Below are 14,051 nucleotides of genomic sequence, written 5' to 3'. Positions count from 1 at the left end.
CGTTTTCATGGCCACAACCTTTGCAGGCCTGGGATCCTCTCCACATCGACTTTTCCTCTCCCTTTCAAATGGTTCAAATGGCTCTGAGCACTATGGGACTCAACTGCTGTGGTCATTAGTCCCCTAGAACTTAGAACTACTTAAACCTAACTAACCTAAGGACATCACACACATCCATGCCCGAGGCAGGATTCGAACCTGCGACCGTAGCAGTCGCACGGTTCCGGACTGCGCGCCTAGAACCGCGAGACCATCGCGGCTCTCCCTTTCTTTAATGCTTATTGGCTAATAGTTTTGATGCATTTTTTCTCTTGGTTCCCATATGTTGTTCACCCATCAACTTTGGTATCTCCCACCATGGCAGCCCTGTCAAAAATTTTTTCCATTGAAGGACTTCCGGCAATGTTGGTCTCTGATAATGGCTCTCAGTTTGTCTCACAGGAGTTTGCTTCCTTCTGCAATGCCCATAGGATTCACCACATTTTTGCCGTGTCCTTCCACCCACAACCAATGGTGAGGACGAGAGGTTGGTTAAAACATTCAAAATGTCACTGAGAAAGTACGTCATGACTTGGTCCCCATCCAACATTGCATTGAATCAGTTTCTGTCTTCCTATTAGTTGACACCATTCGGCAACAACAGCCCCGCCAAAGTGCTCCATGGGCATCAACAACACATGCTCCTGCATCTCCTGTGGCCCAGCCAGGCATGCCAACCCGTGCAGCTGTGATCCCATTTCTGGACCTGGGTGGCTGTCTTGGCACATATGTTTGGTCATTGCCGAAATGGATTCCCACCATCGTCTTCTGATGTCATGATTGCTGTCTCTGTGGCGTCTGTGCAGAAAAGGGCCTCTGTGCACATCATTATGACCAGTCGCATCTGCATGTGAATGACTGGACAACCCCAGCCGGGATACTGATATCACCATGCCAATCTGTATTCCTCATTGGATCACCTGATGCAGCCGGGTTCCTGACATGACATACAAGGGGTCCCCCATCAACATTGGATGAACACAGCACAACTTCTCCAATACTGCTACCAGTACCGATGCAGCCACTGTTCACAATGGAGCTGTCTCTTCTGGCTCAGCTGGCACCTGTGGGGGCACCATCACCACCAGGCCCTGGACTTGATGTGGACGTGAAGCTGATGCTGATGTCGCTGTGACTCTGTCCGCACTCCAAATACTTCTGACCATATGCTCCAGTGTCATCACATCATCTCAGTTAGAGTCTGGCAGAGGAAGACGTCATGGACATCTTGCAAATCTGAGCTTTTCCCCAAGGGAAGAGGAGTGAAGTAATGTGCGGACACTTGAAAGCTGTGTGCATTAGTAGTATGTTGTCATCCATGAGAGTGCGCTGCAAAAGAGCTATACTGTGAACTTCTGATAGAGTCTGCCATGGGCAAGTGCTTATATAAACCCTGCCACGCTATGCTCATGCTCAGTTATTTTATTACTGCTTGCATACATTTTCCTTATTGTATTGTGTTCAGTGTGTGTGACGGTGATTGGCATACATGCCACAGTCTAATAACGAACATTCTTGGTTGTGTTGTTTTTCCACCTAACAACAAATACTTGTGAAAAAAATAGCAAGACACATATTGAAATTGCAGGAAAGTTCATAAGCATTATTCAAATTCAAACAATTTAAAAGCACAAATCAACTTGCTGGTATAAGTGCTACTGAGTAAACCATTGGCTTGTAAAGTGTCTGAACAAAATTATTATGAGTTGTTGAGATGTAATGATTTTTCTTTAATCCTGTTTTGCTTTTATGTATTGTGTTTAAAATTCACATGTATATTCTTTGTGTTTTTGTGATACTGCAGTGATGCCATAATAGAGCTTTCTCTCTGTCAGTCCTATTAAGAATACTATGTGAAATGTGCTCAGTTAAACTATTCTCTATTAAATACTGTGCAGTGGTTTACTAATCACTGTCAATCAAGGCCACTATCTTTACTGAACTTTGCAAGTGATGTTTATTGTGAATATCAGCATTTTCAACAGTGCACCATTAATTCTTGTGTACGTTTTTTGGTTTTTCAGTTGCAGTTGTGATCTACAGTGCAAAAAACTGAACACTTCTATTCCTTGTATTTTGTTGTTGGTAATCTCCTGGAATTACAAACTTTGATGTTAACCTACTACTGTTATAATTAAGAATTATTTCTTGGAATCTGTGTCTTGCCTTATGCATTATTTGGTTTGACTCACACTTCTCTGCAACATTTTCTCATTGCCTGATTCTGTCTTTCACTGATCAAGGGATTCTTTAAAACATAGAAGACAGAGACCTATTTACAAATTGCTCTTTTATCTGAAACTTCCTGGCAGACTAAAACTGTGTGATGGGCTGAGACTCGAACTCAGTCCTGAGTTCGAGTCTCGGTCCGGCACACAGTTTTAATCTGCCAGAAAGTTTCATGTCAGTGCACACTCCGCTGCAGAGTGAAAATCTCATTCTGCTCTTTTATCTGTTCATATGAAGCTTCAAAGTTTTGTTAATATTCATCTGTATAAGATTTTACCTTGAAATGCTTTTTGAGAAATACAGAATAGTCTTACAGCAGACAGCACCCCCGTATGCAAGAATACAATATTTAAGGATTTATTCATGGATGTAGTTTGGTGTATATATATTATATTTCAAAGAAGAATTTTGTGTTACAAGGTATTATGTAAGTCACTTATTTATGCAGAAGGTGACAGAAGAGTTGTCAGCCTCACAAAAAAACATTGAAAAGCAATTTGAGGAAACGCTGTCCAAAGGTCTTGAAGAAAATAGGAAACAAATTTGTAACATGAAACAAGGTAATTAAAAAGTAGAGTCTTAGTTGCTATATATTGTACAGTGACTCAGACATTATACTTCTCATACATTTATGTATAACAAATATCAGAGTATACAGGAGAATCTCAACTATCCGGCTCATGACTATCTGGTCTTGAGCTATCCAGGCTACTTAATCTGTCCTACTTAATTAATATCAAAATAATACTTCTCTGTGATAAAATGAGGATTAGTTTACTGTACATACTGCACACTTAAATTCTTAGCTAGCATTGCCAGCTACAGTGCTGTGTTGCTTTCAAGATGTTTTATGTGTCTTTTGAGCTTCTAGCACAACTGGAGTCACAACTGTAAGGTAGATTCTGTACTGTTAATATTGAAAAAATTACCAGAATTACTCTTCAACAAATGATACTTACAAGCCCAGTTCCCATGCTCACAAAAAAACAGTGAACATACATGGAGGCCAGCTCTGTTGTTTTCATGTATTCTTTGTTCCTTCAGACGCATATCAGACATCCAAAGTGTGTGTGTTATTAAATTGTTGTTTGTGTAGTACTTTGTATTTTAATTAAAGAGTCCAAAATGGCTGATAAAATTAAAAAATGTTGTGACTATGGGTTAGAAATTGTGCTGTAATGCAACGGGATTCTGGGTTAGCAGCAAAAACTGTAGCTATGGAATCAGGAGTAGGAAAAAGTACTGTTGCAGATTGGAAGAAAAACTGAAGGAGTGGGTAGTTTCCAAGCTAGTGGAAGCGGAAAAAAACTATGGAAGACAATGATGAGCAAGCTTTATTTTTTTTGCATGAACATTCAAGAGAAAAATGTTTGTCCATTACTGGGTGAATAGTGCAACAATAAGCATCACAATTTCAGTGCCAAATAGCTGGAGATTATTCAGAATTTATTGCCAGTGATGGACCGGCTGGAAGCAGCTCCCTGAGCTGAGGTGGGACATCCATCAGTCCTGTGGATGACTGCTGAGCAGCAGATGGGCCAATAAAATCTGATGAGGAAGTGGTGCCATATCTATAATTGTTGTAATACTTGACAGCATTGCTGTATGGTGTGGCAGGTGGCAGTTGACACTAAATAACGAAAAGTGTGAGGTGATCCACATGAGTTCCAAAAGAAACCTGTTGGAATTTGATTACTCAATAAATAGTACAATTCTCAAGGCTGTCAATTCAACTAAGTACCTGGGTGTTAAAATTACGAACAACTTCAGTTGGAAAGATGACATAGATAATATTGTGGGGAAGGCGAGCCAAAGGTTGCGTTTCATTGGCAGGACACTTAGAAGATGCAACAAGTCCACTAAAGAGACAGCTTACACTACACTCGTTCGTCCTCTGTTAGAATATTGCTGAGCGGTGTGGGATCCTTACCAGGTGGGATTGACGGAGGACATCAAAAGGGTGCAAAAAAGGGCAGCTCGTTTTGTGTTATCACATAATAGGGGAGAGAGTGTGGCAGATATGATATGCGAGTTGGGATGGAAGTCATTAAAGCAAAGACGTTTTTCGTCGCGGCGAGATCTATTTACGAAATTTCAGTCACCAACTTTCTCTTCCGAATGCGAAAATATTTTGTTGAGCCCAACCTACATAGGTAGGAATGATCATCAAAATAAAATAAGAGAAATCAGAGCTCGAACAGAAAGGTTTAGGTGTTCGTTTTTCCCATGTGCTGTTCGGGAGTGGAATGGTAGAGAGATAGTATGATTGTGGTTCGATGAACTCTCTGCCAAGCACTCAAATGTGAATTGCAGAGTAGTCATGTGGATGTAGATGTAGATGTAGCATGAAGAGCATGAACTGTTTTCAAGCACTGTAACGAAGTTTTTCAATTGTTTAAACTTAAATATTAGGCAAACTATTGCACATACAATAAAATGCTGAAAGGGTCCTATAGTCCCCTTTCCTTACAATTTTATTTGCTTTCCAAAGCACTTTGCATTCTACAGAACAATTTGTGTGTTTTTGTTCCTAAATTTTGTACTAGAGACGACTGAGCTATTATTCAATCTGCCCATAGCCTATTTCTTTCTACGATTTGCAAGCATCATATGGCTTTTATGTTTGTTCTTTTCATACTTGCAAATGCATGTATAACGCCATTATAAGTCTTCCATGTTTTATATGCAACTGAACTCACAGCTATGATTCCATAAAATGTTTATCCCTTGTTCTCCTATTCCAAAACTCTCTGGCATGCGTGAGTGAATGAATGTGGGTGTGTTTTATTTTGCTGTGTTGTGGTTTAGTCTGCTGCATAGGATGAGTGGTAGCCTTATAGAATGGTCACCCCTTGTAGTTTTCAGGCAGGCAAAGAGGTTTGTTCCCTTTGTGTGAAAGTTACAGGTGGTAGGTTGGTGGTGGAAGCCTGATCTCTGGGTTTTCCTGGCCACAGGGTTCTGTGGGAGAAGTTTTAGTGTGAGATGGGCAGTCTGCTTCCAGCTCTCCGAGGGTCTGCATCTGCATCTGATTTTAATGTCAGATAGCATTTCCATGTGCGTGTGGCTCTTTTAGCCATCTAGATATAGCTCCAGGCTCCCCTCATTTCATAAACATCACTTAAGTGCACGCCATTTACAATGTAACTGATGTGTCAGCACAGCATGGAATTCAACTTTTACACAATGATGCAATGATGCCTCTTCGAAGGAGGGTGAGCTGATTTAACTGCGTGGCACTTTGTCTCATAGCAGGAAGGGAGCTTTTTGTAATTCAGTCTCACTGAACTTGCACGTTGTGCAGCTTTTGGCCTCATGTTTGTCTTACAAAGATTGTTTTGCTGGGTTACAGCAAGGGATGCAAGGTTTTTGCAGACTTTCAGTTTGATTCCTAACACAGATTTTGGGCCGTAAGAAGAATGTAGCATAAAGGTGTTGCATATGTTGAAGCGATCTCACGTAGGAAGTGCACCCTTGGTTTAGTGTGAATATTTGTGTGCCTGCGACTGTGTGTGTATACATTCTAATCTTTTCCGAATGTTGATAATTTTTGCCTCTTTGTGATTTTTTTTTTTTTGTTTCATTACTATATGCCCGTTGGAAACTGTCCACGTGGGTTGATATTAGAGTTTGTTGGCCCTCTGCCATTACCCTTTGTCTATTCAAATGTGTCCTTTGTAAAATGTTAATTGCTCGCAGCTGCTTGGTTTAATGTTGTTAAAATCTGGCCACGGTACATAGAAATTGTGTCTCCACAAACCACGTGGCCACATGAGTTAACTGTGAGCCTAACTTTCCTGTGGACCCATGCCTCTGTCCTAGAGTTTACTTATTGCTCTGATTTTGGAATATTAAATATATCCTGTCTGGATTATTCAGTTGTATTTGTGGTTTTTGATTTCATGTTAAGCATGTATGTGTGGCCCTCATTGAGGCTGTTTCTCCAAACCGAGGTTCAACTTTAAATGCAACCATGATATTCAGATGTACTCTTTTGTTTAATCATTTCTCAACACAGTGGAACAAACCTCCTAACTTTGTTGCATGTTGTTGTTGGGGCCATCCTTTTTGTTCTTTGCATGAACACGGGTCTGAATGCGAGACTTAAACATTTTCTGCCCCCTCTAATTATGACTGTGATTATAAATTAAGAGATTCTGTTGTGAACTGTATAGCATTTCACAAACAATCGTACATAGTTACTAGGCATCAGCAGTTATATAGATGTCTTATATCAATGTCTTAAGAAATAAATAATTTTGTTTCAAGTCTTATCCAGTGTACTGATGTTACATCTTCTTTACCTATGCCACTTACCTTGTAGTTTCCTTGGTAGCCCATCCATAGCATTTCCATTTGCACAGGTCCAATAATTAGTGTTCCCTTTTTACTTAAAACAAATTCTTTAGAATAGATCTTGTTTTCAGGAATGTTGCTGCAAGCTGCTCTTATTCACAGTGTTCACACACTTTTTACTTTATTTTAATATTTGATTCATGTGAACAATCCCTGGATCATATTAATAATTACATCCCATTTTTTATGAATGACATTACAATGAATGTTCTTTTATGAGTTTTTTCTTATGACTAAATTAATTAATTTTCCAGCTCAGTCAAACCTCTTGTTTGTTGTGTGACTAGAGTTGGTGACAAACCAGTCTTTTACTTTGATTTTAATGTCAGATAGCATTTCCATGTGCGTGTGGCTCTTTTAGCCATCTGGATATAGCTCCAGGCTCCCCTCATTTCATAAACATCACTTAAGTGCACGCCATTTACAATGTAACTGATGTGTCAGCACAGCATGGAATTCAACTTTTACACAATGATGCAAGATCAGCACAATAGGCTGTGGGATGGTAGGACTGGACCAAGTGACACATCAGGCAATCACCATCGACAGTTGCACTGAACATTTATTTGGCACATTTAAACAAGACAAATAACAAATAAAACCATCAACACATTTTTAAAATTACCATTTAGGTGAGAGCAAGTTACTTCAAAATTTAAACATTCATAAACCACGGCAGTTATGTCCTATTACACATTTAGTGAAATGAGTTAAACATTATTTACTCAAAAAATATGATCAACCTGAAGAACAATTTACTAAAATTTTATGAGGACATGTAGTCTTTCATTACTGCAGTGATTAAAATTACCATAGTAATTCAGAGTACAGGCAACAACAAATCTGATGCCATGGCACACAACCATGATATTTAAATGGCAGGTACCCTACAATGTAGGATACAAAATATAAAATTTCATGTGACCAAGCAACCTTGTGGGATTCAACAAACTATGTCCAGAAGTGGATGACTGCCCACTTGGCTGTTTCCAATACAGGCTCGGCATGGAAGCCCAAACAGGAGAAGCAACGGTCATGAATAGGCATCAAAAATCCCAGAACTAATGGGTATCTACAACAGACTGACATCTGCCTTAAAGAACTACAAACACAGTAATTCATTACAGCACATCATCTGTAGAATTAATCAACCTATTAATGAACATCAGCTAAGGTGCACAAATCTATTATCCTATGTGCATAAGGCCAATTATACATTAAGCCGCAAGCGAACTAGATACACAGTCAGCCGGCACATGTGGGCAAAAGGGGTGGAAAATACACAACAGCATAAGCAGAATGCAACCCAGGACCCCACACCTGCTATCGAGACAAATGGCAGAAGTCCCGATAAAACGAAATCAAATGCAGGTTAACAGTATATCGAGACCGCCCCCCTCTCCTGTGTTGCAAAACACAAGGTGACTTACAGCAAATAGCCACGCTTAAATTTGTGATTAAATTAGAATTAATTACCATATCCACATACTGTCATTGAAGGAATTCTTGTACTTTCATTAATCAGTTTCAAACTATTTAAACACACAATAACAACTGGCCTCTCAGTAACTTGTAAGAATTTATGAAACTACTCATTTAGAATTAGAATACACTATCACTTCAGATAGAAACGTAACAGTAATGTTATTGTAATTCACAGCAAAATATATCCAGGGAAAATTTTATCCATGTATATCCATAGCAACTGCCCAGCTTAACTCCGTCATGTGATATAAATACAATAACCAGGGGGCACTTAGACAAGGACCAACCAAACTGTTTTCACTGGTGGTTAACACTGACAGTAGCAATCTACAAACAGAACATATCAGCACTCCAGGCCCTAGTAAATGTTAGTCATCATTCACATACAGCTCTTGCTAGAAACGTGTGTACTAAGCAAGTTGAAATTAACACATTAGAGGACAGGCTTGGTAGGAGTAGCTACAGCCAGCCAAGAAAATAGAGTCAACAGCACTGAACCCAGTAGTCAATTCTGGCCACAATTTACAGCACAAGCAAGGCCCTTACCCTCTTGCTTGTTTGAAAAAGCCAGCCGCTGCAGATCCCGATGCCAGGAGACGTGCAGGAAGTGAAATTGACTGCTTCCACACCAGCGATATTTGCTATGGTGCCGTCACCCAGGTAAACAGCCCCTTTTAGATGTGCTCTTCCTGCTGCGTAGCACGCTGACTGTACTATCCACCAGACTTCCCAAATGACGTTACTGCTAGGCGTCCCAAAGAAAAATCCTTGCTACTTGCTAGAGCTTACCCCTCGCTCCCCGATCGGCCCAGTAGGTGATGCCAGCACACACACGACTGGAAAGAAGACCCATACTGGCAGCGGGAATATCGCTGATCGAGCCACACGGCTCAGTAACCTATCAATTTGGAGTAGAATTTTAGCACACATCTTAATGGTGCAATCAGAACTTATGTATCAGAATATGTAAATTAGGCTTGTGAAACTGTGGAACTTGTTAAGTGATATGGACACTGGATTTTCCTGTGGAGGCATAAACTGAGACTATAAAATGGCACCAGCCATCTTGTCTGAGGACAGTGTTCAGACTGATTTGTTTGGGGCAACATGTATGTGACTCGTTCTGGAAGATAGAACATTTTTGGGTTGTTGGTAGCAGCAATTAGAATTATTTTGTGTGAGTTCACTGTGGAATAATATGGCACTAGTCAGGTCTCTATTTTCTGCTAGCAGATTGGAAACTTGCGAATTTTTATGCAAAGTGAGTTTGGGTCTCTGATTCTGTGCACTGAGGTTGGACTTTGACTTGTTTTGTCTGTGACAGACTTAGATTATTTCAGCTACTAATCAACACTTGGGTTATAGCATCATGTGTCAGTTTGACTCTGTTTAGGTGTGAGTTGGCATGCGATTCATCTTCATTTAATGTTTAGCTGTCAACACAGACTGTGTTTCCCAGCTGTTTTAATTTGTTTAATTTTATATAGCACATTCACTAACCATTATATTGGGGGGGGGGGGAGGTCACTTTTTAACCTTTGAAGTACTGTGAATATTTTGAAGATAATAAATTTTATTAGTGAAATATTAAATTTGTGTTTCAGCTTGATATTTAACATAATTTGCACCTAGGTACATCCTACTTACTATCTGCCTTGTTAATTAATAGTATCATGGACAAATTTATTTATTTGTTTTAATTTTGAAGTGCTTCAGAGCAAAACAACAAAGTGTCATCCCTTGTGAAGACAACAAAAATTATGATTTACATTGTCTGCATTTTCAGCCCTTATTTAAGTCACTGTTGGGGGCTCATCCAGAATTTAGTTTGCTATGCAACTAGACCTGAAGGAAGGCAAGGTTCACTAGGTGTGAACAACAGCTGAGGAGCTAGTGCCATCAGTTCATTCATTTCATTGAGAATGTGCATCCATCACCCATAAGTAGCAGCGGGTCCTCATGGCAACACATCACAATTCACCCATGCTCCAGTGCACCACAGCAGCAGCCAGGCAATCATTTCCTCCATGCCAGCCCAGCACAGTGAAATCCATGCACCAATGGTCCAGGTTACAGCATGCCACATTATGCCTCAAGGTCACTGTCTCCAAGATGATCCAGCACAGTGCAGCTCACATACTGAGGGTCCATTTCCAGTGTGCCACATGTTTGTCATCTCCACGTTGATCCAGCCTAACAGCCTATGTGATGCCCACAGCTATTGACCTCACACCAGCAGCAGCATGTTAGTCACAGACTAAAGTTAAGTGTGAGCAGCATTTGCTATCATACTTGCTTTGTAGTTTGTAGCATGTTAGCCATGACTGATGTAATCTGGCAACTGCTCAGCAAGTTGGGGCCTAATTAAGTAGGTAGTGATATGGAGAGTCCTATTAGATCTGTGGTGAAGGAAATAAATTTGGTGTGGAGGAAGTTGTACTGGTACAATGGGAACATATAACATTGGAACAGACAAAATTAATGATCAATTTAAGGAAATAGATTGGTGACATTAAAAATCAAAATGTGGAATTAAAAAGTAAAGTTAATGGGATAGAGGAATTAAAGAGTCAAAGTGGGATGGGGTAGTTGACAGCAAAATTAGGTGATATTAGCATGCAGGTTAGACATGAGGAGAAAAAGCTGGCTGATCGAATTACTGTGGTAGAGAATGATTTGTTATAGAGGACTGATCCTGTCAACAGAAGCAATAATAATGCGAAAGAGGTAGAGTCAACTCTGAATTATATGTTGGACAGCAAATGCCATGTAGTTCAGTGCCAGACAGAGCTTAGAACTGAACTGCACGCTGCTGTGGTGAATTTTTGAGCTCATGTACAAAATGTTTTGTCGAGGGCATGACTGATGAGTTGAAAGTGGTGATGTATGTATAACTGTTGTAATATTTGATGGCATGAAGAATATGAACTGTTGTCAAGCCAGTGAAGTTTTGAAATTGCTTAAACTTAAATATTGCATGAACTGTTGCACATACGATTCAGTGTAAGATATCAATTTGGTTATAATTTTAGTGCATTTGTAATGGTGCAGTCAGAATCTCAATGTTACTTAAGTAACAAAAGGTGTAAATTAGTCTGGTGATAGTACAAAACTTGGTAGGTGATGTAGACATTCGATTTTCCGCGAAGGGGTGAACTGAGACTACGAAAAGGCGGTGTCCATTTTGCTCAAGGACAGTGCTCAGAGAAACTTGGTTGATACAGAATGTATGTGAGTCTGGGTAGTTTTCCAGCTGTGCTTGTTCATTTACATCTACATCTACATTTATACTCCGCAAGCCACCCAACGGTGTGTGGCGGAGGGCACCTTACGTGCCACTGTCATTACGTCCCTTTCCTGTTCCAGTCGCGTATGGTTCGCGGGAAGAATGACTGTCTGAAAGCCTCCGTGCGCGCTCTAATCTCTCTAATTTTACATTCGTGATCTCCCCGGGAGGTATAAGTAGGGGGAAGCAATATATTCGATACCTCATCCAGAAACGCACCCTCTCGAAACCTGGTGAGCAAGCTACACCGCGATGCAGAGCGCCTCTCTTGCAGAGTCTGCCACTTGAGTTTATTAAACATCTCCGTAACGCTATCACGGTTACCAAATACCCCTGTGACGAAACGCGCCGCTCTTCTTTGGATCTTCTCTACCTCCTCCGTCAACCCGATCTGGTACGGATCCCACACTGATGAGCAATACTCAAGTATAGGTCGAACGAGTGTTTTGTAAGCCACCTCCTTTGTTGATGGACTACATTTTCTAAGCACTCTCCCAATGAATCTCAACCTGGTACCCGCCTTACCAACAATTAATTTTATATGATCATTCCACTTCAAATCGTTCCGCACGCATACTCCCAGATATTTTACAGAAGTAACTGCTACCAGTGTTTGTTCCGCTATCATATAATCATACAATAAAGGATCCTTCTTTCTATGTATTCGCAATACATTACATTTGTCTATGTTAAGGGACAGTTGCCACTCCCTGCACCAAGTGCCTATCCGCTGCAGATCTTCCTGCATTTCGCTACAATTTTCTAATGCTGCAACTTCTCTGTATACTACAGCATCATCCGCGAAAAGCCACATGGAACTTCCAACACTATCTACTAGGTCATTTATATATATTGTGAAAAGCAATGGTCCCATAACACTCCCCTGTGGAACGCCAGAGGTTACTTTAACGTCTGTAGACGTCTCTCCATTGATAACAACATTCTGTGTTCTGTTTGCTAAAAACTCCTCAATCCAGCCACACAGCTGGTCTGATATTCCATAGGCTCTTACTTTGTTTATCAGGCGACAGTGCGGAACTGTATCGAACGCCTTCCGGAAGTCAAGAAAAATAGCATCTACCTGGGAGCCTGTATCTAATATTTTCTGGGTCTCATGAACAAATAAAGCGAGTTGGGTCACACACGATTGCTGTTTCCGGAATCCATGTTGATTCCTACATAGTAGATTCTGGGTTTCGAAAAACGACATGATACTCGAGCAAAAAACATGTTCTAAAATTCTATAACAGATCGACGTCAGAGATATAGGTCTATAGTTTTGCGCATCTGCTCGACGACCCTTCTTGAAGACTGGGACTACCTGTGCTCTTTTCCAATCATTTGGAACCCTCCGTTCCTCTAGAGACTTGCGGTACACGGCTGTTAGAAGGGGGGCAAGTTCTTTTGCGTACTCTGTGTAGAATCGAATTGGTATCCCGTCAGGTCCAGTGGACTTTCCTCTGTTGAGTGATTCCAGTTGCTTTTGTATTCCTTGGACACTTATTTCGATGTCAGCCATTTTTTCATTTGTGCGAGGATTTAGAGAAGGAACTGCAGTGCGGTCTTCCTCTGTGAAACAGCTTTGGAAAAAGGTGTTTAGTATTTCAGCTTTATGCGTGTCATCCTCTGTTTCAATGCCATCATCATCCCGGAGTGTCTGGATATGCTGTTTCAAGCCACTTACTGATTTAACATAAGACCAGAACTTCCTAGGATTTTCTGTCAAGTCGGTACATAGAATTTTACTTTCGAATTCACTGAACGCTTCACGCATAGCCCTCCTTACGCTAACTTTGACATCGTTTAGCTTCTGTTTGCCTGAGAGGTTTTGGCTGTGTTTAAACTTGGAGTGAAGCTCTCTTTGCTTTCACAGTAGTTTCCTAACTTTGTTGTTGTACCACGGTGGGTTTTTCCCATCCCTCACAGTTTTACTCGGCACATACCTGTCTAAAATGCATTTTACAATTGCCTTGAACTTTTTCCATAAACACGCAACATTGTCAGTTTTGGAACAGAAATTTTCGTTTTGATCTGTTAGGTAGTCTGAAATCTGCCTTCTACTACTCTTGCTAAACAGATAAACCTTCCTCCCTTTTTTTGTATTCCTATTAACTTCCATATTCAGGGATGCTGCAACGGCCTTATGATCACTGATTCCCTGCTCTGCACATACAGAGTCGAAAAGTTCGGGTCTGTTTGTTATCAGTAGGTCCAAGATGTTATCTCCACGAGTCGGTTGCCGGCCGCGGTGGTGTAGCGGTTCTAGGCGTGCAGTCCGGAACCGCACGACTGCTACGGTCGCAGGTTCGAATCCTGCCTCGGGCATGGATGTGTGTGATGTCCTTAGGTTAGTTAGGTTTAAGTAGTTCTAAGTTCTAGGGGAGTGATGACCACAGTAGTTAAGTCCCATAGTGCTCAGAGCCATTTGAACCATTTTTTTTTAACGAGTCGGTTCTCTGTTTAATTGCTCGAGGTAATTTTCGGATAGTGCACTCAGTATAATGTCACTCGATGCTCTGTCCCTACCACCCATCCTAAACATCTGAGTGTCCCAGTCTATATCTGGTAAATTGAAATCTCCACCTAAGACTATAACATTCTGAGAAAATTTATGTGAAATGTATTCCAAATTTTCTCTCAGTTATTCTGCCACTAATGC

At 40.7% G+C, this 14,051-nt stretch overlaps 1 protein-coding gene across 2 annotated transcripts in view; it reads left to right on the top strand.

The window, feature by feature from the left end:
* The window catches only part of LOC126236196 (SUN domain-containing protein 2-like), a 436,500-nt gene that overhangs the window by 345,787 nt on the left and 76,662 nt on the right, over positions 1 to 14,051 (top strand). For both annotated transcript variants that reach the window (XM_049945303.1, XM_049945304.1), the window contains exon 4: positions 2,717 to 2,828. In XM_049945303.1, the coding sequence (XP_049801260.1) occupies positions 2,717 to 2,828 (112 nt within the window). The remainder of the gene's footprint in view (positions 1 to 2,716; positions 2,829 to 14,051) is intronic.

The sequence above is a fragment of the Schistocerca nitens genome, chromosome 2 (assembly GCF_023898315.1).
Source record: "Schistocerca nitens isolate TAMUIC-IGC-003100 chromosome 2, iqSchNite1.1, whole genome shotgun sequence".
In the NCBI taxonomy this organism is placed as follows: Eukaryota; Metazoa; Arthropoda; class Insecta; order Orthoptera; family Acrididae; genus Schistocerca; species Schistocerca nitens.
Note: the sequence above shows the minus strand (reverse complement) of the source record. Positions and strands in the feature narration are given on the sequence as shown.